The 27,738-nt window shown below is 39.0% G+C and overlaps 1 protein-coding gene across 5 annotated transcripts in view; it reads left to right on the plus strand.

Moving 5' to 3' along the window:
* Positions 1-27,738, plus strand: part of ADGRB3 (adhesion G protein-coupled receptor B3) — a 620,721-nt gene that overhangs the window by 325,929 nt on the left and 267,054 nt on the right. For all 5 annotated transcript variants that reach the window (XM_084625079.1, XM_084625076.1, XM_084625077.1 and 2 more), the window contains 2 exons: positions 493-561; positions 3,605-3,713. In XM_084625079.1, the coding sequence (XP_084481205.1) occupies positions 493-561; positions 3,605-3,713 (178 nt within the window). The remainder of the gene's footprint in view (positions 1-492; positions 562-3,604; positions 3,714-27,738) is intronic.

Below are 27,738 nucleotides of genomic sequence, written 5' to 3' on the forward strand. Positions count from 1 at the left end.
TGTTCCTCTAAAGAAATAAAATTACATCACAGCTTATTAACTTAACAGGTGTAAATACACCCTTCCCTTTAAACACAGCACTGAGCTGGTTTCTAGTAAAAATTAAAACAAAAATATTAACAATAGGACATAGGTTAAGTGATGCCAAGTAAAAGGAATAAAGTTAGAAAGAGTTATAAGCAAATCAAAGTGAAAACACTCATCTAAAAGTCTAAAACTTAATCTAACAAGGTACAGTCTGTGGTCAAGATGGTTTCTCTCACCAGTCTTCCTTCTTCCCAGCTATGGCTGACTTTTTCTCAGTCAGCACCTTCCACAGATATACACGGTATGTACAGCTAACAAGAGTTGCTTACAAAGAGTGGTGAACCGCCAATGGGCCTCTGTCACAACAATACAAAATCATTCTTAATTATAACTTAATGTCATGAGCATTTGTTATATTTCTGAATTTCATTTTACTTTGATTTTTTTTTTATTTCAATTTTGCAGAACTTCTTTCAAATAGTTAGTAACCTGCTAGATGAAGAGAACAAAGAGAAATGGGAAGATGCACAGCAGGTAAGATATGCCTATGTTGCTATTTACTTTCAAAAATTACCAAAGTAGAGTTTCACATTTTGCCCTAAATATTCTCAGTAGTGCTCCCAAATCCTGTCCTAATTATTTATATATTTATTTTAGGGGTATCAAGGGATTAAAAAAATAATTGTGATTAATCATGCAATTGATCGTGCTGTTAAACAATAATAGAATACAATTTATTCCAATATTTTTGGATGTTTTCTACATTTTCAAATATATTGGTTTCAATTACAACTCAGAATACAAAGTGTACAATGCTCACTTTATGTTTATTTTTATTACAAATATTTGCACTGTAAAAAACAAAATAAATAGTATTCTACAATTCACCTAAAAAAGTACTATAGTGCAATCTCTTTATCATGAAAGTTGAACTTATAAATGTAGAATTATGTACAAAAAATAACTGCATTCAAAAATAAAACAATGTAAAACTTTAGAGCCTACAAGTCCAATCAGTCCTATTTCTTGTTCAGCCAATTGCTCAGACAAACAAATTTGTTTACATTTCCAGGATATAATGCTACCTGCTTCTTGTTTACAATGTCACCAGAAAGTGAGAACAGGTGTTTGCATGATACTGTTGTAGCCGGCATCGCAAGATATTTATATGCCAGATGCGCAAAAAAATTCATATGTCTCTTGATGCTTCAACCACCATTCCAGAGGACATGTGTCCATGCTGATGACGGGCTCTGCTCAATAATAATCTATTGCACTGCAGACCGATGCATATTCATTTTCATCATCTGAGTCAGATGCCACCAGCAGAAGGTTGATTTTCTTGTTTGGTGTTTTGGGTTCTGAAGCTTCCACATCAGAGTGTTGCTCTTTTAAGACTTCTGAAAGCATGCTCCACGCCTCATCCCTCTCAGATTTTGGAAGGCACTTCATATTCTTAAATCTTGGGTAGAGTGCTGAAGCTATCTCTAGAAAGCTCACATTGGTACCTTCTTTGCGTTTTGTCAAATCTACAGTAAAAGTGTTCTTAAAATGAACAACATGTCATCATCCGAGACGGCTATAACATGAAATATATGGCAGACTACGGGTAAAACAGAGCAAGAGACATACAGTTCTCCCCCAAAGAGTTCAGTCACAAATTTAATTAACGCATTATTTTTTTAACAAGTGTCATCAGCATGGAAGCATCTCCTCTGGCAAGGTGCAAATACTGCCCTGAGTGATGCAGATTTACATTTTATTTTTCTAATGACTTCTTGTAAGGTAACAAATGTTTTAATATCAGTATCATCCATACACCAAACAAGTCGTATATGTTCCTGGACTGAGTACAAAGGGTGCATTTCAATCAAAGAGGTCTGTTGCCAGTATTCACTCCAGTTAGAATTTCACAGTAAATAACCACAGGAGAAACCGTTGACCCATAGGTGTTACGTGGGTGCTCTCTATCTGTGTATGTGTAAAGTATGTAGTTAATACATAAAGTGCCAGTAGATGGTGATAAAGAATATGTAGCATACTTTCTGAGTGTTGCAGGCCCAATAAAGAATTATTTTTGTAGCCCGAAAATGGCGTCCTCCAGGAAGGTCTTTACATCAGCTCTTAACAAAAGGCATGTATTAAACTGGGTGCTGTATATTTGTGTTCTATATAATCCATAATTAATGGTTTCTGATGCTGGCAGTTAATTTAGTAAAAGGATGTTGAGTTGCTGCAGGTGTTTTCTGATAGAAAGTCAGCAATTTATTGATAGTGAATTAGGCTTTCTTTCTACCAGAAAGAAGAATGCAGAGCACAATCTCAGGGATCCAAAGTAGCGTACAAATGCAGTTTGCTCAAAGCAAATCCTCTTATCTTATACAATTAATTAGTATAAAAGAAAGTAGGTTGTTGCTGCCCAAATCTTTAATATAAGGGCTTCCATACACTACAGAACCCAGCATGCAATTGCCCACCTTGGTCTCAGAGGCTCTGGAGCTAGACACATCAAATAATAGGAAGGGGCAGTATTAGATGTTGGGACTTGTAGTCTTCAAAAGCAACACATGCGTATTAAAAAAGAGAGTGTCTGTATTCCCAAATACAGAACAGTATACGGTGAATATCATTTACATTTTGTATTTTGACCATCCCTTATGTATGAGGACAAAAAATGTATTGTGTGCAGCAGGATATCCATTTTTTAAAAATATATAAATGTTTATTTTACAGGAAAGTATCCCTTGTCCATGACACAGACAATAATCCTTCAATGATTTACTGATGTATATGTTGTATATGATATCAGTTTATCTGCTAAATTTGTTAATAAATGTAATGGTTTCTAATCTCTTCATACTATTGCATAATGAATACATATTTTTTGTCCTAATGCCCTCTCAGGACCATGAAAATGAAATATGTTTTCTTGTAAATGGACTAGCCATTTACCATTTTGCAATTCTGCTGTTGCAGAGATCAATATGGATGCCTTTAGTTTACTACTTTAACTCTGTGCTAGCACTAATAATAATGTTAAAAATGAATATACACAAATTCAAGAAAGCATTTTATAGTTAAATACTGTTTCAAAGCAGCAAAGATGATACCATACTGCAAAGAACTAAGGGCCAATTTTGCCTTCATATACATACACAACTCCTGTCGACATTGTTGGAGGTTGCCTGCACAGATTTGAAAGCAAAATTTGTTCTAAATTTGTTCCTGGAATATGACTCTGAAATACAGTAACTGTTACTGAGAGGTGTGGAAAGCAAAGGATTTGAATCCTTTTCTGTTAGGTGCATTAATTTATGGGCAAACATCCCACAGTTCTTGGGCAAAACTGATTTCGAATGATATTGAGAGAAATCTTACCTGGGGGTAAATGATGCATTGAAGACTAAAACATATTGTTTTGCAGTAACTTAAAAGTTTGGATATTAAAACAGTATGAGTACAATTTAGCTTTTGAATGTCCCAGCTCATTTTATTGGACTTGGTTAGTATTTTATGTGAATGCTACAGAGTTTGGGAAACTCTTGCAGTTATTGTGTATCTGACCTTCATTTATTAGATCTATCCAGGATCAGTGGAGCTAATGCAGGTGATTGAAGATTTTATACACATTGTTGGAATGGGGATGATGGACTTTCAGAATTCATACCTAATGACTGGAAATGTAGGTAAGAAATAGGAATTTCTTTTATCAAATATTTGAAAATCAAAACATGCAAGTATGTACTTTATACCTGCTGTCTATATGATTGGCATCCTCTTCTAAACTTGTGTTTTGGTGTTTGGTCATCTGTTATCTAGTTTATTACTTTATTTAAAAGTGAATGCTTGAGTAAGTCTCAATCTCCTATTTTCTCATCTCTCACAACCTGAATATAAAGCTTAAGATCCTAAATAAAATCCAAAAAGTAGTCCATGTTATGCTATGCATATACTAGAAGCTTGCCAGTATACACAATATTCAAATAGCAATTTGAGACATTAGAATTAGTAATTTTAGTATATATATATATATATATATATATTATTAATAGAATTATTAATTCTAATGTCTCAAATTGCTATTTGAATCATTGTATATACTGTATAATTTTAGTGTATATACATATATATCTCAATTTGAGACATTAGAATTAATAATTTTGGTATGTGTATATATATATAAAATGAATTGCTTAACTCACTGGATAAATGTTGATTTTGTTGACAATATTTCTACTATTTTTTATTTGCCCATAGACCTTATTGTGCATACTGTAGTGTGATAGTAATCAGCCTCAGCAAATACCATTAATAAAACCTAAACATCAATTGTCATTATAAAACTAAATCATGTAAAGCTTTTCTCTGTGTGTGTGTATTCAAAATTTTGTTTTGATTTACTTTTTAAAAGCCTTGTTAGAGCAGCTGTACAACATTCATAATGCCAGTGAAGACCGAGACAGGATACTAAAATAATATTCAGAACATATGAAAGATGTCATCAACCCGGACTCAACCTATTAGGGGCTTTAATTATCTCTGAAGTTTCAGTTCATCTAGGGCATGGAGTACTAATGCATTTGAAATGACCCAGATTGTAAGGCAATTTTGAGTATTTCATCTTGTTGCCATAACTTGCAGTGACTACTATCAACCTGTCTTCGGTGGCTCATGAACATGGGTGCCAGCCTCCAGGCAGACTGTTACAAATCAAGGCATAAACCCTAAACTTGATTCTTGGTTGTGTGTTTTATAATTAGATTTCACCAACCAAGAATCAAGCACTGTAATAGCCTTAAGATGGAGTCACAGATAGTCTACCTTGGCCACTCTGGCTATCTTGCCACCCAAGAAAACCAGCCTTTGTGATAGATGGTACCTTGCACCAAAGATCACAACAATATTCAGGTTACTCCCAGTCCCAAAGGATCAGTCACTTACCCCATGTCAAGTGCATCCTAGTTCTCACACCAAAGACAACTTTTGAAGCCAATCCTATAATAAACTAACTAAAGGTTTATTAACTAGGAAAAAGAAATAAGAGTTATTTACAAGGTTAAAACAGGTAAACATATACACACAAATGAGTTACAGTCTTAGGTTCCAAATAGCACTAGAAGCTGCTCTAATCTGCAAGCTTTATATGTCCTTCAGGGCTAACCGAAGCTGAGCAGCTTGGGGATCGTTGTTTAACCTTAGAAATATTGCCCTTTCCAAATTCCAAGTAGCATAGTGATATAGTTCCTTCTGGTCAGGGAGTTTATTCCCTTCCCCCAGAGTTCAAACTGTGATGGGATGGTTATGTTCACATCCCCTCTTCATGGGTGTGGGTGTGGGAGGATCAATCAATGGAGTCTTTTGTCCATTGATGTTCCATAACGGTGTGCCTGGTGTCTATAAACCTTCTTTTGTTGGGCAGGACACCTAGTATCTCACTAGTAAACTAGTATCTCACCCTTGGCAATGCTTCTCTCCTGACTGTGGGGGTTTTCAGCTTCATAGCAAACAATTTTATCATTACAAAGCAAACACTTATGGCTTGTCTACACTGGCACTTTACAGCGCTGTAACTTTCTCACTCGTGGGTGTGAAAAAACACCCCCCTGAGTGCTGCAAGTTTCAGTGCTGTAAAGTGCCAATGTAGACAGTGCACCAGCGCTGGGAGCCATTCCCCTCATGGAGACGGCTTAACATTGCTAGTGTGGTGGTTTAACATTGCGACAGCGCTTTAACATTGCTAGTGAAGACATGCCCTTAAATATCACCTTATAACATTGGATATAGATATAATAAGTGAGACTAATGTAATGCACAAGCATTTCATAAAGGCCAAACGTTTGAACACATTCTTATAAACTTAACATGTATGTTAACTAGAGGTGTGTGGTTGGAGGGGTTTTGATTTCTATACTGAAGCAGGTTATCTCTGGATAAAATAAAACCCCTTCTGACCCCACACCCCTAGTTGTCACTTACCACCCTACACTGGAACCCATAACAGGTATCATCAAACAGCCATAACTCATACTCAATGGGGACCCCATCCTGAAAGAAATCTTTCCTGAACCCCCTTTTCTGGACTTCAAACAGCCCCCAACCTCTCCAAGCTCATCATCAGAAGCAAGCTCCCCACAGACCAGGACACACCAACTCAAAGTGGTACCAGAACCTTCCACAACAACAGATGCAAAACCTGCAGACATATCTCCACTGCTACAATGGACCCCCTGCCACACACCTTTCAAGATCCATGGGTCCTACACATACCTGTCACAACAGGTGGTATACCTTTCTCAGTGCACTAAATGCCCCAATACCAACTATGTAGGTGAAACCATACAATCACTATCCTTTCTAATAAATTCACACAGGAAAAAGATAAAAACAAAAACACTACATAGTGATCACTCTATCTCTGACATATCAGTCCTCATCCTCAAAGGAATCCTGCACAACACTTTGAAAAGACGAGCTTAAATACATAACTTTGCTAGACACTAAAAACAACCCACCCAGCTGCTTCCCCCCACTTCCTTTCATCGTTGTGACTGGAGGGATTTTAGTGGGCCACTTCACCTTGAATGGTCCCTTGAAATATGTGTTAACTACTTCTGCTAAACAGTCTCCTCCATCTTGTAATTAGCTGTGACTTTCTGAGACCATGTCTACACTACAAAATTATGTTGACCTAACTTACATCTGCATAAGCCACCACAGTTATTAAATTGCTTTTGTGCATACACACTTTGGTCCTTGTGTCGGCGGTGTGTGTCCTCACTAGGAGCACTTGTATCAATTGCACTGTCAGTGTGGACATTGTGGGATGGCTTCTGGAAGCCAGGAACACTCTAGGTAAGCAAAGGAGTGTCAACGCAGATAGTGTGTCAACCTAATTACATCTACCATTTCTCTACACTGCTTGGGGAGGTGGTGTTACTAAATGTAGTAGTTTTCCTTTGATCATCCTCCTCCCTCTCACACCTAATGTTTTTTAAACCCTTAGGACTAGAGTCTTAGTTAGACTATGTGCCCATGCAAGCAAGTGAAAGAGATTAAGAAAAGTAAGAGAAATGCATACACCTATGCTGGCTAGCTGGACCGGAAATGGGCACAGTCTTGGCTCCACTACCTCTGCTCACTGCCCAAGGTAGTTGAGCTGGTGTGGCATGAGGAAGGAGAAATTGATTGCTATTATAGTCTGTCTGTAAATTGCTACTCCCTGCAAGAACAAGGAGGGGGTGATCTCTGAGTCACAGTGCCTTCCAGGGTTATTTCTGTTTTGGTTAATCTTACACGTCACCTCTTGCTCAGGGCTCTTCCTAAACTCAGGTTAATTAAGGCCTCTGGCTGCTGCAGCAATACAAATAAATAATATTTTTAAAAAATGTAGGCAGTTCCTACTGACAGTCCTCCAAATTCATCCTGGGATCTATGGGTATGTCTACCCTTTGAGCTGTGAATGTAAATACCAGCTTGAGGAGACATACACATGCTAGCTTTAATCAAAATAGAATGTAGCCACAGCGGTGCGAGTAGCAGGAGGGACTGCCTGCCCCTAGTATGTACCTAGCAGCTTGGGCAGGTAACTGCTTAGGGCAGCCAGTCCCTCCCACCACTCACTTTGCCATAGCTATGTTCTATTTTTAGCATGCTAGCTTGATTAGGTATGTCTCCTCATGCTGGAATTTACACCTCCAGCTCCAAATGTAGAAATAACCTAAGAATCAAGCTGGGTTTTTCCTTTTTGCACCAGTAATAAAGGTTAGGCACCCAAAATTCTGCCCATGTTTAAGCTGTGCAATACCACTGTCCCCAAATTATACCCTCAGTGCAACACAGTCGCCTTCATTGGAGTTACACAAGTGTGATTCATTGACCAAGTAATTAGAATGTAATTTTGTTGCTATTACATCAGAAGGAATACATCCAGCTCATGCTCTCTTAACTGTATAAACGCTGTAGTGCTAACTAGCGTAAAAAGTAGTAAAAGTTATTTTTGTAACAAAAGTAAGCAAATATGTAGAATACAGGAAGCAGATCTGTGCAGAAAGAAGGGGCCATTTTTATACATAATTAACGGAGCAGAACTGTACTATAGTTATTGTCATGGTCTGTTTTGTAAAAAAACGAATATAATAATTTTCAATCTCCTCAGACATTTCATGCATGCATTTAGAATCCCTTTTCACATAAAATGAGAAACAAGATTCAGTACTTACCATGAGCTGCTTCTTTTTTTGATGTGCTGCAGATAAGAAAGATTCCAGTTGTGTAGCAAATTTCACAGCCACAGAAGTGTCCTTGGTGTTCTGATTTTAATTTGCATGTCCAAATCCAGTTGAACAGAAGTAAACTGATCCATAGATCATTTATCTTGGGCATCCACACTTGTAATTGGGTTTGACAGATATGCCAATCTCCTCAGATCTTCTGCAGATGGAGTGTCATTTTCCTTACTGATCCTTAGGTGATCTCTGTCTAACTCAGATTCAATGCTTATTATGAACCACACATCAAAGTGTAGTTATAAATCCAAAAAAACCCTCTCTCTTTTCTAGGACCAAATTTTGCACCACACTCAGAACAGGTCCATTCACGCTACAGCTCGCCCCACTCCTTCTCTAGTCTTCTCTCAAACAAAGGAGGAGTTGCTGGAACAAACTGAAAAATTAAATAGCAACAAGTCACCAGAACCAATACTTTTCCATCAAGAGTTCCGAAGGAACTTAATAATGTGGCTGAGCTGCTAACAAGAAATCTTCAATCTCATTAAAATCAGCTGCTGGACTGGATGATTGGGGTGCAGCAATGTTGTCCTGGTCTTTAAAAAATGATCAGCTGGATCTGGAAATTATGGAACAGTGAGATTTACTTTAGAACCAAGTAAAATGCTTCAAACAGTAATGAAAGGTAGGACACTTTATATGGTAGGACAGATTAGGATTGTTCTGTAAAGGAATATTGGATATCTGTTCTGAACTAGGTTTGTTTCAGTGTAGCAGCAAAGGGATAGTTAAAAGAAAACTGGCTGACCAAATTTACTAGTTTGTAGTGTTGTTGTACCCATGTTGGTCCCCGGATATTAAAGAGACAAGATGGGTGAGGTAATATCTTTTATTGTCCCAGCTTTCTTTGCTGAAACAGATAAGTGCTCTGTGTAGCTTGATAGCTTGTTTCTTTCACAACAGAAGTTGGTCCAATAAAAGATATTACCTCACCTATCTTGTGTCTCTAAAATTTCCTTGAACTTTCAATAAAGTCCTTTACAAGATGCTATTAGAAAAACCAAGTAGTTCTGCTGTGAAAGGTATTGTCATGGATAGAAGGCACAGAAAATAAACAGAGTGAATGTAACAGCAAATAATGTGGGAAATATTATGATATCTTATAATATCGGCTGGAATGCTGTGTTTGACCCAGAAAACCCAGCAACACTGTAGCACAATAGAACAGGATCTGAGCTGGGTAATAAACATTCTTAGAGAGACGGGGAGACTTCTCATTGAAGAGAGACTGAAAGTATTAGAATTGTTTAGTGTTGAAAGGAGATTAATAAAAAGGTACATGATAGATGTATGAAAATAATGAATTGTAAGAGAAGATAAACCATCCTGATTTAACCTTATTCCTAATACAAAAACATTCAGGTGTCCTTCAGTTAAACTGTAAAGCAAAACATTTAAAACTGAGTGACTAGTGGAGTCCATTGCCATAATCATTGAGGCTAGGTGCTTAGTAGGAATAAAAAGAAAAACAGGATTGGTCATTTATATGGAGAATGGGAATAATCACAGTTACACTCAATAAGATAAACCACACCAGAAAGGATACTGGTCTTCATGCTTCTGGGCATAAGCCAAACAATAACTGATAGGCTTCATCTACACTGTCAATTTATGTCGGTATAACTACATTGCTCAAGGGGGGTGGAAAATCCACACCTCTAACCAACAGTTATATCGACCTAACTCCCAGTGTGGACAGCGCTATGTCAACAAGAGAAGTTCTCCCATTGGCATAGGTAGCATCTTCACTAAGTGCTACAGTGACAGAGCTGCGCCAGTGTAGACAAGCCTCTTCATTGGAAGCATTTGGTACTAGCCACTATCAGAGAGGGACAGGGGCTAAAAACATCAACTGGCCTGATCTGATATGACAGTTTCTGCACTCCAAATCATTCATTTGGGATTTCATATTGAGCTGGGCCAAATAGGCCTTTCAAATGTTTTCCTTCCTATTTAAGGAGGGAAAGTCTGATCTTGGCCCTCCGAAAATCTATAGGGAGCCACAGGGTAGAATTGCTGCACCTCCAACCAACAGTTAGAGGCTATGGAAATGATTGCCCTTCCCATAGCCTCTTTCTTTTTCATCTGAGATGTTAACTTCAGATATTTTCACCTCTATGCTTCTCATGTTCCTCTGTGCATCTCTCTGTTAACGAGTTTGTGGTTGGTTCAAGTTCCCCCATTGTATTCCCTTTTTTTGAAACATTATTGTTCATATTTAGCAAATGGATGATTACCTCTTCTATCTGTTTTTTCCACACCAGTTTGGGCATTTTGTAACAGTGATTCTGTGTCTTTTCTTATAATTCATATCTGATCTTACAGTATGGTTTCATTCGTACATTTCCAGCTGATGTTTGCCTTGAGATCACTTTTCATTTGTGCTGCTAAAGCTGATTTAATTTTCCTTTGCTAAGCTTCCTTGCTAGTATTTTTCTTTCTAACTGATTCAAATTACCTCCTGACCACCTTCTGTTGCCTCCTTTTTTTGGCTTTAATTTCTTCCAGCATTTGTAGCTGTATCTTCCATCTCTGTTTATGCCAAATCAGTGCAAGGATTTTTTTTCACCACTGAAATCTAATACTGATTCTTGACACAGACATTGCCACTTTCAGAAGCAAACACAACTAAGAAAAACATGTGTTACTTATAAACAAAGCATATTTGCTCTGGAAACATTAAGGCACAATAAACAAGAAACCCCCTTATACCACTTTCAGAGTCACTTTTCAGAGTAGGACCATGGTTGTCAGTTAAGATCTGCATAATTCACAGGGAAATTACTTCAACCTACAAGGGAAGGAAGAGAAAGATATTGCTGTGAGTTTTTTTTAAATGAAGTTGTGAGGCACACACAATATGATATGGTGCTGGCCAAGGTAAGCTGCAAGAATCCAGAAAGACTGATACGTGAATGGATAGGTGGCTGTTATTTCAGCTTCTGACAAGTCAAGAAAGGCTTAGACTTCTTTACTGGGGCAGAACCTTGATGGAAGAGAAATGATTACAGAGAGAATCAGGATAATCCTTCCTTATCTATATTTATTTACAATATCTACTTAGCTGCTATTAACGCTTTGAACTATTTCTCTTTAGCAAAAAACTGCACAATCAGCAGAAAAATGTACAAAATGTTTGTGGATCTCCATCAACCGTACAGGTCTTGGTTAAAATCCTGAGAGTTTTGCTGTTGACTTCAGTGGAACCAGGATTTCACCTAAGGTTTAACTTTCAGCCAAATATCTCTCACACATAATCTATTGCCTCATACTGTGAAAAGTCTCACTCCTCACTTGTGCTGTGCAGGAGGAGTATGTGGAAGGAAAGGTGGCTCTAAGCCTCCTTTGTTCTTCTTCTGATCCTGTGGTTAGCTAAGGACAAATGTGGCCCATGGCAGAATTAGTGGTGTAGTTTAAAGGTTATTCTACTGTATGCCAGTTTGTGATGGTGTGTATGGCCTTTACTCCAATGAAGATCATTCCCATGTGAGCCAATCTGGCCCCCTCTGGCCTCCAGAAGTCGCTTGTCTTTCCCACCCATACATCCTCTACATCCTGGAGGTCAGGCGGGTCTGGCGTAGAACAAGTTACACTAGCTTTACATCAGCCGAGGATTCCTCTATGCCAGTGTTTCCCAAACTTGGGACGCTGCTTGTGCAGGGAAAGCCCCTGGCGGGTTGGACCGGTTTGTTTACCTGCCACATCCGCAGGTTTGGCCAATCGCAGCTCCCACTGGCCACGGTTCACTGTGCCCAGCCAATGTGGGCTGTGGGAAGGGTACAGGCTGAGGTACATACTGGCCGCCACTTCCTGCAGTCCCCATTGGCCAGGCACAGCGAACCACGGCCAGTGGGAGCTGCGATGGGCAGAACCTGCGGACGCGACAGGTAAACAAACTGGCCTGGCCTGCCAGGAGCTTTCCCTGGACAAGTGGCATCCTAAGTTTGGGAAACACTGCTCTATGCCATTAGAATCCTAAATGACCTATTTAGGACAGGTTTTAGGTCTCATTGCATCGTTCCAAAAGACACTTCTCCCTCCAACCAGTTTTATATTTATCTCTTCTCTCCCCTCCCACTCTGTGCCCATATCCATGAAGATTGCTGTCAGGTACCAGCCAACAGGTCTGGTAACCTCCTGGTTCTCTGGAATGCCTGTGCTGGGCTATTCAGTTTCTTATAAGTCAGTTAGTTGGGAAAACCACAGATTCATTCCCAGCTATGATGTTACCTTACCTGACATAATCTTCTAAAATACCTAATAAATAAATGTCAGGATGAGTGACTCCACTCCTGTGGAGGCCTTGGGGTTAGCTTGCCATGTTGGTGCTAAACAGCCACAGGGATTGAGGGATTTCAGGATCCATTTAGTCTTCCTTGGCCATGAAATTCAGTTGGTCCTTGGGACTTTGTACCATGGATGCCCCTTGATACAAGATTTGTTTCTAAATAGCTAGGTTATTGATACTATATAACTGCTTATATGACTCCTGGTGACTATAGTATCTGAGCACCTAGTGCTAGTGAAAAACAAGATGTAGTTCTACAGAGTTTCTAATATAAAGAGAGAGTGAGTTCTGACCATCAGTCTCACTGCTAATTCCAGTCCTTTCTGGCAACTTTTGTTCTTTCTGTGGAGTGTTTGTTTATCCTAATGGTGTCTGACCAGTCTATCTGTTACACTGATGTGAGATTTAGTGCTGTGTCTCTTAACATCAGCACTTCAGGGTTGTTCAGTCATATGCCATAAATAATGTGCAGATCTATAAACGCACTAAAAAGCTGAGCTGCTTTTAGGAATCATTCTTGTATTTTGGTCTATTTCTTGACAATGGAAAAATAAAGTTATAAAACAACTAAGATGTTCATTTCTTTTTTGATATATAAGTTAATGGCTTGACACTTTCAGTCAGAAAAACAACTTTGTTTTAGTTTTACTAGCACACATACTCTCACCTTTAGCTTGTAATGAAATTATTGACATATCCCTAAACTGAGCTGTGTCAAAATAAAATAACAAGAGCCCTTTAATGAACTTTTGAGGTTAACAAGAATTCAACGTGTATAATTTCAACATTCTCCCTCAACAGAGAGAAAATAGGATCTCTCAAATAAATAGGAGTGAAATTGCTGTAGAACTATCTGAAACAGCAACAAGTTTCTAATCACGTAAAATACTGGACTTTTACTGAGAGTGTTGGTGGTTGTCTTATACCCACCAATAAATGGTCATTTAAGAAATGAATCAACACAGGATAAACACCAACCATAATTTTTACAAGATGAGGTGGATCAATTTTGTAGGAAAACAGTTTTCTGGAGCTTCATTGCACTGCTCATAGTTCTAAATAAGAGTAAAGATCAACAGATTAATTGCTTTCTTTGATATAAAAGGGGAGAGATCAGATGGGGGCTATTTAAGCAGCTGCAGCTGAAAAACTATATTTAACAAGTGTGCTCACAATAACATTTTGGAGAATTAGCACTGAAACCTGAGAAGTTTATCTGTGCAAAGAATTAGTTATAAGCAATATAAATTGTTCTAAATTTGCATTTTGAAGTTTCGAACAGCTGTGAGACAGTCTAGGAAGTCATTTTAAATATTAGTAAGATTGGTCATTGGTCCATCATTAGTGAGGATGCTAAAGTTTACCAAGATCAATGGACGATACAGAAAAAAAAAACTATTTTTTTTTATTTTTCTGGAGAGAAGGAAAGTGTTTGGAGTATGGGTTGTGATTTAGATGACTACTGCATTAAAGCAAGTCTTTATTGCTACTCCATTCCCTGTCAGGCAACCAGGGCAGATGGTTTCAGCTTCTTTGTTCTTTATCACCTTTGTTTCTCTTTGCTGTTTTGCATTGATATCTACCATGACACATTGAATCTCAGTCCAAAGGGTTAGATTAGGCAAGATACTTCTTCTGAATTTGATCCCACTACTATTCCATGGACCAATAAACAAACGTTGACCCCAATCAGTGGGAGTGCTGGTTTAAGTTGTTGAGTTTAGTGTGTGGGAGTGGGTTGGTGCTGGTGGCCTGTGATACACAGGACGTCATACTAGATGATCCCGTTGTCCTTTCTGGCCTTAAACTCTGTGACTCTATAAGACTTTAATGAGTTTTGCATTGGGCTCATAATTAACAGATTTCCTATCCCCTTTTCATTTCTGTATTTCAGACAGGTCACCAAAATAATTTATCCAGGCTTTATAGAATGGGGAACAGGAAGCTCAAAGACTTGCTTGATCCCCTTAGTCAATGTTATATTACTAGGCTAGCCAACCCAAGCTAACATGAGTCCTACTAGCACAGGTAACAATACCAGTGAACACAGCAGTGCAGGCTTCAGAGTGGGCTAGCTAGCCAAGTACATGCCCAGAGTCCATGCTGTGATTGTAGTACTGAAGACCTTTGTTTTTCTCCCCAGTCAGCCAGAGCATCCAGTAGGACTTATCCAGGCGAATTGTCCCCATAATGGCTGGTTCACTGTTCAGATTGTTAAACCCATTCAGTTTCAATGGGTTGTAATCATTAGCCTTGTGGATGTCTCTCCCCTGTGGGTGAGGTTTGTTGAAAATTGTCTTAAGTATAATGAGCTCCCTTTTTTAGTCCAACATGCAATCTTAGACCTCAAGCATATAAATTATGCTTCAGATACAAATCATACTATGCAATTAATACAGACACTTACACCCATATATCATCACACATCACTTTCCTGGAAGTTCCATACGGTTGCCCAATTCCAATGAAACAACAATGCTATGTGTACTCCTAATGGGGTAGACTAGGCCCAAAGGTCCCTCGCTGGAGGCCTCAGGGTTCTGCCACACCCATCCAGGGAAGGAGCAGTGGAGAGGTCCTCCAAGCACACTAGAGTGGCTGCAGGGGAAGCAGCCAATAAGGCCCAGGAGGGCCATATAAAAGGAGCTGCAGAGCAGAGCAGTACAGTAGTCAGTTCCTGCTTGGAGCAGGAGAAGAAAGGACTGTAGGTTTGGCTGCCTGGAAGAGCAGCAGGGCCATGGATGGTTTTCTAGAAGGGACCAGGGGAGCATTGAGGGAGCTCCTGGCTGGTTGCTAGGACTGAGTAGGGCCTGAGCCTGGGGAGAGCTGAAGGAAGATAGTGTCTCTAGGGAGGAAGCTCTGGGGATACAGCCCCATACCAGAGATGGACTACTTCAAGACCAAAACTCATGGAGGGCAAGAGAGAGACACCACCATAGGGATACTGAGATAGGCCCTGGTGGACTGTATGCCCCAGAAGGGGTTTGTGCTGGTTAACGTGCAGACAGTATACCCAACCAGAGCGCTGTGTCACTGACAAACCCACCTGAGAACCGCTGAAAGGGGTCACCAGAACTAAAGAATGCAGTCACACCCAGCCAGAAGGGGGCACTTGCAAGAGGTGGATGAAAAACCTGTAACACCATTACAGAAAAAACTCAACCAATACCACTGGTCTCAGATCCTTGGCAGTTATCTCAGAAAAACCTAGTCTTCTGTATTTCCACTGTGAGTTTTACAGGAATCAGAAGTTAAGGTTGTTAGCTTTTATGTAAGCACTGCAGTGGGTTGAAGGTTTGTTATTTTTGGTATAGCAAACTGTAATCGTTTCCTGTGTTAAGTATTTCTACATTCAGATATGCATTATTCCATAATCATTAGCATAATCACACTCATCTTACTCATCAAAACACTTCTGCAGAGGAAAAATAAGGAAATGTTGCATAGTTTTGTAGTGAGAATATTTATTACCCAGCCAAGCATAAAAATACAGATCGTCTTCTCAGGCTTCTTCCTTTACCAGTAACAAGTAAAATATAGGTACTTATTAAGCAATGGGTAATTAACAGTTTTTTAATATATTCATCCACTGAACTTTGGATAAATGGATTAATTTGACCAATAGATTTAGATCCTTTGAGATTTTCTTTCTGGTGTCAAATGTTCATTTTAAAAGTGACTCATTTTACCTGAGATCTCAGTTGCTAACAGTCTTTAGGGGGTGGGATTTTTCCCCTCACTTTCCTAAAACTATATGATCTGTGATCCTGAATAAATAAGACTGTCAGAGCAGTGGAGAGAATTACTAATTATCTAAACCAGATATTGGCAACCTTTGGCACACGGCCCATCAGGAAAATCCGCTGGCAGGCTGAACCGGGTTTGTTTATCTGCAGCATCCACAGGTTTGGCCAATCGCAGCTCCTACTGGTCATGGTTCGCCGTTCCAGGCCAATGCAGGCTGTGGGAAGCAGCATTCAGCACATCCCTTGGCCCACACCGCTTCCCGCAGCCCCAATTGGCCTGGAAGGGCGAACCGTGACCAGTAGGAGCTGCGATTGGCCAAACCTGTGGATGCTGCAGATAAACAAACCGGCTCAGCCTGCCAGCGGATTTCCCTGATGGGCTGCGTGCCAAAGGTTGCCAATCCCTGATCTAAACTTACCATAGCTGGAGAAAAAGAATGTCTAAAACTAGGGAAACTGCTATAAAAATCTTAAACAAGCAACCACCAAAATTGCAGAGATATAGCTAATTTAGTTCTGCCACTGTATCCTATATAATGGACACAATTCAGCAGTTAGCCAAAATAATAAACAGTGCAAGAAAGGCTAAGAGCAGAATCTAAATAAACTAACTTATCAGTATTTTAAGATGGCTTCCATGTGAAGCTTGGATGATCTAACAGGTGTTATCCTTCTCTAACTTCTCTAAAAAATTGGGGACAATAAAAATGAGGGCACTTGGCCTTTGTTGAAATGGATCTTTTAATGGCCCACAGTTGGACAGGGGTTTACCGGTACCAGTGAGAATTTGGAAACCAGTATGCTTAGTGCGCAGTCATTTATTTTTGAGAGAGAATTACGAAAGCAGTTAAGGTTACATGGTATACATTCTTTTCAATAAGCATCAGTTCCCCAAGCATAAACCTTCAGTAACTATGTTGGCCTGACACATTCTCCTGATTGGCAAACAAAGCAGATATACCTACCAGCTCTAGATGGAGACTACTTCTTTTTCTTCTTTCCCCTCTCAGGCAATTGGTCTGTCCCTTGAAGCAGGGCCTTGGTCACCCTGATGACCTCTGGTTCTAAGGTCCCTTGAGGTGGGATCTCAGTTACTGATGACTTCTGTCTCACAGTCTCAAACCTTTTTGGATATTAATTGGGGAATTGATCTGATCTCATTCAACTTGTTTTGCATTTATATACCTTTTTTTTCTCAAAGGAGTCACATGTTCCAGAAATATGCCTTGTAGTAATTTATTACTGGTTTTCTTCATAATTTTGAAAGGGATTGCAAAACGGACACACAGACAGACCAAAGCTTTGTCATCATTTACCATCTCATAAATCATTCACTCTTAGCATGCGTTTATCCAAAAAGGGTCATGGTTTGCCGTGTCACCAAGCTCACTGATCGCATGATCTTACATGCTCTTTACTTTGTGAGTGGGTTCTCTGCTGATATATTCCAAAGTTCAGGCTTAAAACACACATACCCATTGAGCCGTTGTTAACCATTCCAGTGCAATTTCAGCACCTCCAGTAGTATTCCACTCCATTTATCTAATGCTAAGAGAATCCTTCTCCCAGAATCCTTTAGCAGGTTAGGACATACCAAGCCATACCAAACTCATGCTTGCCACATTCATTCATATCAATCACAGCAATTCATAATAATTTGGCACCGTCTCAACAGTCTTCAGTCTAATCAAAAGAATAACTGACCTCATGATAGAAGGCAATGTCTGCAGGATTTTAATGTAAATTATCGTTTATAGCACCTAAGTATATCTGTTTTAGTTTCTTTATATCATTCCTTCAGTTTCTGCTTCAATAAGGTCTGTTGAAACATTGTTTATATATCCCTTTGTTCCTGAGTAATTAAAAGTCAAGGTGTTCTAAAATAATCACCTGTTTTATGAGAGGCCAGATTTTAACAGGTGCCTTAATTGCTGCCTTGAGAAATGGAAGGTCTGGGTTTATTTACTCATTTGTCCCAGACTGCTACAGCTTCAGCTTCACAGAATATCACATCAACAGCCTCACAGAATTACGCTGGACTCAGAGGGATAGGAATTAGGGGACTACATTGGTTGCCTCAAGTTGATGTGATAAAGAAGACACCCAAGAGATGATGATAATGGTTTTATATGCCGTAATGCCTAGTAAGCCCCACTCCATTTAGTGAGGTAGTAAACAAAGACATAACAGAAAGACTGTCCCTTCCCAAAAAGCTTACAATTTAACATGATGAAGTATATAAGATGTTTTAGTGCCATTCATAAATCTCCCATTCTGTGTTTCTGTGTACTTCTAATGTACCTATCACCATGGTGTCTAGGCATATCTATGATATTAAAACTATGATGTAGAACTATTATCTAAGAAATTAGATAAAACTGTGAATCAGACCAGCCATTTAGTCATACATTACTAATACAGAGAAGATTCACTAGAACATTTTTATATCAAATTTGCAACTAGGGACTGTTTAATTAATGACAAATATAGTAGTAAAGCTATTTCCATAGGTAGCAGGACACAATGCATATTTTAAACATACCAAACCAGGTCCTCAGCTGCTGTAATTGCATGTAGTTCCACTGAAATGTGTGATTTACATCCAGTTGAAGATGTGGCCTACCATCTGTTAAAGTTGTTAATTTAGCATCATAGTCTGCCTTAAATAAATAAAATCCATCTAGTATAAAAGATAAACTGACCTACTGCTGTTGAAAGAAAAGTACTTTTAGCACATTATCTCCTCTGACGACTGTAGATTTTAATCCTAAATGACTGTACATTTCTTGTTTCCCTTTTTCACACTGCAGAATCTAAACATAACTATTGTGTTAACAAACTGACTGAACAACTTTCAGTTTTTGTTAATTCTTTGGCGATTTTTAATTGCTCTGTATTATCAGATTAAGAAGAGAAGTCGTCTGTAGTTAATAAATGATTAATCATTGATTTGGTACTGAAAATATAAGAAATATTTGAGATTAAACTTCAAAGTCCTATAAACATTTTGGTTCTCAAATTAAATTAGAGAAGGAGAGAGAGACTTCTTTTTTAAATGTGAATATTTGGGTTCTGAGTTAATTTTCAGGAACTATCCTGAGCCAATTGCTGACCTTACATACACTTATTGAGAGTAACAGGAAGTAGGGAAGTTGCTCAGGTGTAACTGTGACTGAGGGAATAATATGTAATATTGCCAACCCCAATAAATGAATCAGGCCACCCAAAATTCATGACATTGGCTTACAGATCATAAGGTTTAAATATATAAATATAGGTTATTTTTATTAGCCTTCTGGTTTCCAAGCCTTTCCAGCAAATTCACCTTATGCTTATTTCCCTCAGCCAGGACTTTTAAGATGCTTTTAAATTGTTCTGTCCTCAGTGTAAAGGGGCCTGAGCTGGGGTGAGGATTTGTGAAATGGAGCTAAGACTTTTCCCACAAGGGTAAATACAGAAACTCCAGGAGGTGCTCTGTAAGAGAATCCCCTTGGACTTTTCCGTTGCCTGAGTCCCCTTTGGGGGATTTAAAGTGACAGGAAGTAATCTGTCCCATTGAAAATATAGGATGAATTAACAGTAAGGTTTTGTACTTCGGCTGTGATGTCATCTACATTAGTTAATACATACCAGTATTAATGATCTGCATACTTTTGGTGAGATATTTTTATTAAAATTATTTCATACATCCTGATGCTCTCTTCCACCTAATCAAGAAGTGAGCTCTGTCGGTAGAGATGGGTCAGAAAAGACTGAATGGAGAGTAGCATGTCTGTGACATTCCCCAGGATTGTCCCATCTCCCCCTGGCCAGGCCCTGTTGTGTTGGAACTTGGTTGGAGAGTAGCTGATATCTATGGCATGCTCTCCAAAAGAGTCTAGAAATATTCAGAAGGTTATCGTCACATAAATTAAAGCTGTCCCATGCAGCATTCACTTCCTGATCATACGTGCACAAAACGCTTCTCTCAGGTGGAGCAGAGGAATGGAGAGAAACTATCAAAGATAGCAGGACAGGGAAAGCAGGACAGCCCCTCAGCAAGGTTGGATCGTCAGGGTGTAGTGGTCAGGTAATCTGCCATCTCTGAACACTCCAAACCTTCCCCCTACCCCCCCACCCGAGGGGAAGTTATCAGAAATTCTGTAACATGAACCTCAGTGTGTTCCTTGGGCCCTCTGTCCCCTTCTTAGCTTTGACCACAGGAGGATAAAATCTGTTGATAAAGATTAAAAGCAGTGGATCATTATGCCTTTAGGCATCTTTGATTGTTCATTGTGGAAGCATAGAGTGAATGTCCTTTCTTGCTCATTTCATTCTGAAAATCACATTGCTGTGTGGGTAATAAAAAAAAAACATTCTCCAATCAACAATTCACAAAGAACAATTAATTTCTGTGACATGACTGACATTTAAGTTTACCAAATTTAGCTTATACCTGATTTTTGGATGAGTAGTTCTGCTACTAAAAAGTATGGCTGGTCATTGTATGTTGTTTCAACTATTTTACATGCACGGTTCTATTTAGAATTCATTTTCAGATGTTAAAAATGTAGATATCAATTCTGAAATAAATTTAAGTGATCTTGACTGCACATCAGCAGGATAAGGAGTTCAAATTCTAAACTAATTTCGCTGCTTAGCATTACTATTCAATGGAAGAAGTACAAAGAGTTTGAAATGCTTGATTAATATTTATGATCTTTTAAAATTATTATATTCCACCAAAGAGTGTGAGGGGGGAGGATTCAGTTCAAACTGGGAGGAGAGGTAGATACGCTGGACGGTAGGGATAACTTACAGAGGGACCTAGACAAATTAGAGGATTGGGCCAAAAGAAATCTGATGAGGTTCAACAGGGACAATCTTTTCTCTTCTGTAAGACAAGGTTCAACAGGGACAGAGTCCTGCACTTAGGACGGAAGAATCCCATGCACAGCTACAGACGAGGGAATGAATGGCTAGGCAGCAGTTCCGCAGAAAAGGACTTAGGAGTTACAGTGGAGGAGAAGCTGGATATGAGTCAACAGTGTGCCATTGTTGCCAAGAAGGCCAATGGCATTTTGGGATGTATAAGTAGGGGCATTGCCAGCAGATCAAGGGACGTGATCATTCCCCTCTATTCGAGATTGGTGAGGCCTCATCTGGAGTACTGTGTCCAGTTTTGGGCCCCACACTACAAGAAGGATGTGGAAAAATTGGAAAACGTCCAGTGGAGGGCAACAAAAATGATTAGGGGACTGGAACACATGACTTAATAGGAGAGGCTGAGGGAACTGGGATTGTTTAGTCTGCGGAAGCGAAGAATGAGGGGGGATTTGATAGCTGCTTTCAACTACCTGAAAGGGGGTTCCAAAGAGGATGGCTCTAGACTGTTCTCAGTGGTAGCAGACGACAGAACAAGGAGTAATGGTCTCAAGTTGCAGTGGGGGAGGTTTAGGTTGGATATTAGGAAAAACTTTTTCACTAGGAGGGTGGTGAAACACTGGAATGTGTTACCTAGGGAGGTGGTGGAATCTCCTTCCTTAGAAGTTTTTAAGATCAGGCTTGACAAAGCCCTGGCTGGGATGCTTTAGTTGGGGATTGGTCCTGCTTTGAGCAGGGGGTTGGACTAGATGACCTCCTGAGGTCCCTTCCAACCCTGATATTCTATGATTCTATGATTCTGTGAATTATTTTCTGAATTTACTTTTTGTCTTTGCATGCGTTTGAAATATACATTTAGGGTTTTCTTCTGAAAACTGGAAGAGTCAGGAGTTGAGTAATTAATCTTTTCTCTTCTGTAAGACATGTATCTGTGTGTACTCTGTACACTTTATTGCAATATTTTCCTCTGTTAAGAATTTAAAAAGCTCACAATTTATTCTTCCATTCTTTTATTCTTACAGTATTGTTAATGTGTTTTAGATCCCTTTATAAAAGAGTGTATTACTAATCTGTCTCACACTTACAATTGTATAGAACCATTTTTTTTCATATTTCCTAACATATTTTCTGTTGATATCAGGAGCTACTGGGTCCAGTTCTCTTTGAGTCATTCAGCACTCCCTGTGCTCTCCCTACCCTCCAGCCATGCCCCTTTCAGCACCAACCCCCTTTTGACACTGTTTGGAACTGGGAATTGAAACCTTCCTCCCCGTTGGCTGAATGATCAGGTCATTACCCTAGTCCTGACTCAGCCCTATTTGAAAACAATGTTCAGCTTCTTTCTTTCTGAGACATGCTTCATGAGTATCTTCAGCTTAAATATCTGCCTCCAAATCCAATTATCTTAAATAGAAGCCAACTTTATTTACGAAATACTAAAAGTAAAATAAAGACATGAAATTAAAATTTGCCACAAAATATATTCTAATTTAGCAAGTCACTATCCAAAAATATATAAAACCAGGCCTCATACCTTAGTTAGCAGTTATTTTTTAAGGGCCAAATTCTCCTCTGACTTATACCTAATTCAGCTCCATTGTCTGCAGTGGAGTTTTGTGAAAAGCAAGTCAAGAGTAATAACAATTGAACATATTACACAATGGCCAGTCATTTCTATGGAGTCACCCAAAGTCAGCTGTTCTCCACCAGGTGATCTCTTTGTACCAGGTGAGACTCTACAAATAGTCATCTTTCCATAGATGCTAGAGCTAAGAGTCCTGGGAGTGCTGTCACACCCCCTGGCTTAAAACAGTAATAACAACCCAAATACATGGTTTCCGCCTTCAGCACCCCCACTATAAAAAATGTTTCAGCACCACTGCACCTTTCCTTCTGTGAGATGAGAGTTTTACCTAGTTTAATACGCTATTGTGGAATGATCCGAATCTTGAGTCAATCCAGAGTAGTGCAATTTATTTCTTCTTGTTAAAAAAAACAAGCTTGATTAGATTAACTCTTCCACAAAACTGATTTTCTTCCTTATGTTTGCTTATGCTAAGTTCTTGTCTCTTCCTATGGTAATGTTTATGTGGATGTTGGTGTGCATTATGAACAACAAAGTTTTTCTCTACTTCCAATTAATTCTTTGCTCTAAGGAGTGCAACTAGCATGTTGTCTTAGCACATACACATAAAGTCTCATTCACTCACAGAAGACATTCAGCATCTTTTGAGAATGCTTCATTACCATGCAAATGGAATCAGTCCCCGTGCAAGTTACATAGCATGATTTATAGAACTCAAATATTTAAATCATCAAGATTTAATTAGCAGGTACAATTTATAACAGGATTGGGCTAGACCCCATCCACCATATCAGGGACTTCTATTATTGCAAAAAGACATTGCTTTGGAATAATGTCAGATCGCTGGATAGCCTTACACTGACCCTTAACTTTATACCTTTGTTGTTCAGTTTAGTAATGTTTTTTTTTTTATGAATGTTTGCCACTGGAGTGCAGTTAGCTTTAGTTTCCAGTAAAGTACCATTTAGATGCTTTGGGATTAGAAACAAAAAAAAAATTTAGTACATCAAAAATATTGTATAAAAGCAACAGTACAGTAAAAACCACGTTCAACAGAGAACAAAAAATAGCAACTTAAGGCTCAGAAGCAATTTCATTCCAACATTCTGTAAAATCCTGTTTATTAGGTAGCAATACTATAATCAAGATGTAATGGGAAAAAAAGACAAACTATGATGACACTTTTTGATTGTCCAATGCCAAAGGGAATTATTTGTATTAGGAAAGCCACCTGCTGTATGATTGTCCAATCTCAAAGGGAATGATTTATACAGAAAAGCCACCTGGATTGTGGTTATAATTGGCAAATAGTCAAATACTGTAGAATGGCATAAATTCATTTATTCTGACTACATAAAAGTGCTGACAGTGTAGACGATAATGATTGCAAAGATGTCAGGTCAGTAAAACTGGGCTCAGATTTAGATTTGATGTTTTATTTTTCAGAGTAAAATGTGGGTTATTTTGCAATAAAACTGACAGAAATTTTCAGTAAAATAACTACTTCCAATCTCCAGTTTTCATAGGCTTAATAATAATCAGCTAGCTCTCTGTTGTTCTGAATAGCATTCTAAACTTCAGGAAAAAATTGTAGAGTGATCTTATAAAATAGATCTTTCAGAAAATAACATTTTGCAAAATTTCAAGAACAAATGATTTAGGATGAATGTTCTCATCTCAGGTGTGCTGCATAAATGGCTACTTCACTTGGTTTCAGAACAGAATTGTCCTTCTCTAGAACATTCCATATTCCAGAAAGGGATTCGCTCTGTCTGAGCAATGCATTCACTTTTGGGCCAGTATTTCCGAGAAATAGGGCTTTTTTGTTGCAGTGAACCCCTACTCTCAATTTGTCTGTTACAGGGTGTGAGCGACGTAAAGGATGTGCCAAATTCCAATAATAAAACAAAGCAAAATAATCTCTGTGGTGGAATAGCTGTAGTGGATAGTTCAGTTAGATGCACTGAAGAGATGGTAGATGGGTATGCTATGTTTGTATGCTGCACATATCTCTGCTAATGGAAAGGCTGAAAAGCAGAACATTGGCAATTAAGAACTGGAATCCAAGATGGCAATTTGTGACAGGTTTATTCTGCATACTGTCTGTCTCGTGAAAATGTGTCCTTATCCTCAGATCAGTACACTGAAGTCCCTCAGCATGGAGACTCTCTGAAACACAGAATAGTCTCTGGAAATGCAGCACCTCACTAATACTCCAAACAGATCAGCTGGGAATCAGAAGCGTGTGAGCTGATGACACATCGTGTGTGTAGAATGCCATGTCGTTTTTTATTGAAAGATGTTGAAATAAGAAAAATGTATCAAAATAGTACTTCTGCCATAACTCTTTTCATTTGTTCCTCTCTACAGAATGGTTTCCGTAACATTAATTTGTATTGGCCCCCTTCTGTTTCTGCTCTCTCTCTCTCTCTCTCTCTCTTTTGAGATGGACTGATCAGAGCTGAACTGAACATTTTATTCAAAGTGAGATTGCACCATTGACATATATAATGACAAATGGTATTCTTCTCCTTCTTCTCTGTAGGCCCAAATGTCTAGTTAGTCTGTTTTACCAACTCTGTGCATTGCAGTTGTTTTATTAAATTGTACATAATAACACTTAATATCTTCACCTTAGTTAATTTAGAACCCAGCAATGTGTACTAATTATTCTTTCTAAATACTATTATTTACTAGTTGCATTGTGGTAATGCCTAAATGTCCCAGTTAGGGAGTGGGGCCCCACTATGCTATGCACTACACACATAATCTAAATAAACAATGTGCATTACCTTTGAAATTAGATTTCCGGTGCCTTAGGATAACATTTGTTGAGAATCCCTTAGTGAATCTTAATCCATTTTATCTCCCCTCTTGAAAACATACAATTAGACATGTCTCCAAGTAAACAAAAGCATTTGTTATAAATGTGTGGGAGGAAGGATGAAGTTGGGGTTTAAAACAGGACCAAGACTGAGTATCAGAGGGGTAGCTGTGTTAGTCTATATCCACAAAAACAACAAGGAGTCCGGTGGCACGTTTAAAGCTAACAGATTTATTTAGGCATAAGCTTTTTTACCCACAAAAGCTTATGCCCAAATAAATCTGTTAGTCTTTAAGGTGCCACCAGACCAAGACTGAGAAGATCTGGGTTTCTCTTCATAGTTCTGCCCAAGATTTATTGAGTGTGAACTTGACCAAGTCACTTTACCTCTCTGTGCTTTGGTTTACCCATCGGTAAAATAAGGGTGATAATTACCTGTCTTATAGGGACTCTGTGTTTTTATTAACTGTTGTATGCAAAGTGCTTTGAGATCATAGGATGGCTGGTACCATGCAAATGCAAAGTATTATTTCATTATTATTAACAGCGATGAGCAGAGCACCTGCCCCCATCCTCATTGCCTCATTGGACTAGACAGCCTCCAGTCCAGAGCTCAAGATCCTAGTAGCATTAACTCCCCCACCAAATATGGAGCAGAGCAGCCTGTCAATGATCAGCAGCCCCAAGATACCACTCTCACCATCAAACATCAGCAGCCAAAGCAAAGGGAGAAACCCTTCACAAGCCCAGCCTCCTGACATCACCTAAAACAAACTGCTGTGCATGTTTATGTCCTGGATATCTCTTCACCTCCTCTATCACAGCTCATGTCCCCTTTTGTTGCTATTCCTTGCCATCACGCACCACCTCTCCCTTGCTGCTTCCTTCCTCACACCCTTCCTGCTTGCCACACTTCCTATGCCACCATTTCTGCCCTCCCCGTCTTTGACCTTTTTGTTTTGCTGAACTCCCTCACCACCATGTCACCACTGCCCCGTACTCCTCCAGCTCCAAATGTTCCCCCAGCCCTCCTTTCCTCAGAAAAGGGTATAATAATCGTTATCATAAGAACAGCCATACTGGGTCAGACCAAAGGTCCATCTAGCCTAGTATCCTGTCTTCCAACAGTGGCCAATGCCAGGTGCCCTAGAGGGAATGAACAGAACAGGTAATCATCAAGTGATCCATCCCCTGTTGCTCATTCCCAGCTTCTGGCAAACAGACCATCCCTGTCCATCCTGGCTAATAGCCATTGATGGACCAATCCTCCATGAACCTACCTTCTTCTTTTTTGAACCCTGTTATCATCACTAGTTTTGTTCAACACCATAGCTATTTTAGAAATAAATCATTAGTGCCAGGATACATGCACAACAAATCTAAGGAATGATGATTTTATCACTGTAACCCTGATCTTCCTATCCACCCAAGGTGCCCTTGTCCATACACTGTAAGACATTGGGAATGGGAAAAGTGGCCTATTATTTGTCTGCATGATGCTCAGCATGTTTTTGGGTGCTCTGTAAATAAAAACATCTTCTGCTGTTAACATTTTATTTAAGATGTACGTCATTTTGCTTACAATATTGCTCCTTAAACCATGCACCTCATTTCAAGACTAGAACATACAAATTAAGTTTTTGGTTGATCTGAACAGAACCATACATAAATGGATACTTTTAAACTTCAGTTTGCAAATAATCTCTCATTAAAATGATAAATATTAAGTACTTACTGACTGCTTTACTGTTCTTTTAATCTGCCCAACATTCTGTGATGTAGATAGGAAGTAACTTGCAAATGGGAAAAGGGATGCAGTGAAGTTAAGTGACTTGCCCAAGGCCACAGAAGAAGTCAGTGTCTGGGCCAGGATTTAAACTCAGCAATTCCTGATGCCAAGTTCTGTGTTTAAACTTGTAGAACACAATTTCTCTCTGTCTCTCTCCATCCAGTAGAGTCAGTTCTGGGCCTTAAAAGCAAGATTCTTTGTGACATGCATTCCTAGGAGCCTTGTACATGGACTATAGTGAATACACCATTCCTTTACTGAAAAGGAAAATTCAGTTCCTGTTTCCATGCTAAATTTGTAGCATGAGCACAGAGTTGAGATGGGTAACTAA

Source organism: Lepidochelys olivacea (assembly GCF_965140295.1).
Source record: "Lepidochelys olivacea isolate rLepOli2 genome assembly, chromosome: 3".
Lineage (NCBI taxonomy): Eukaryota > Metazoa > Chordata > Testudines > Cheloniidae > Lepidochelys > Lepidochelys olivacea.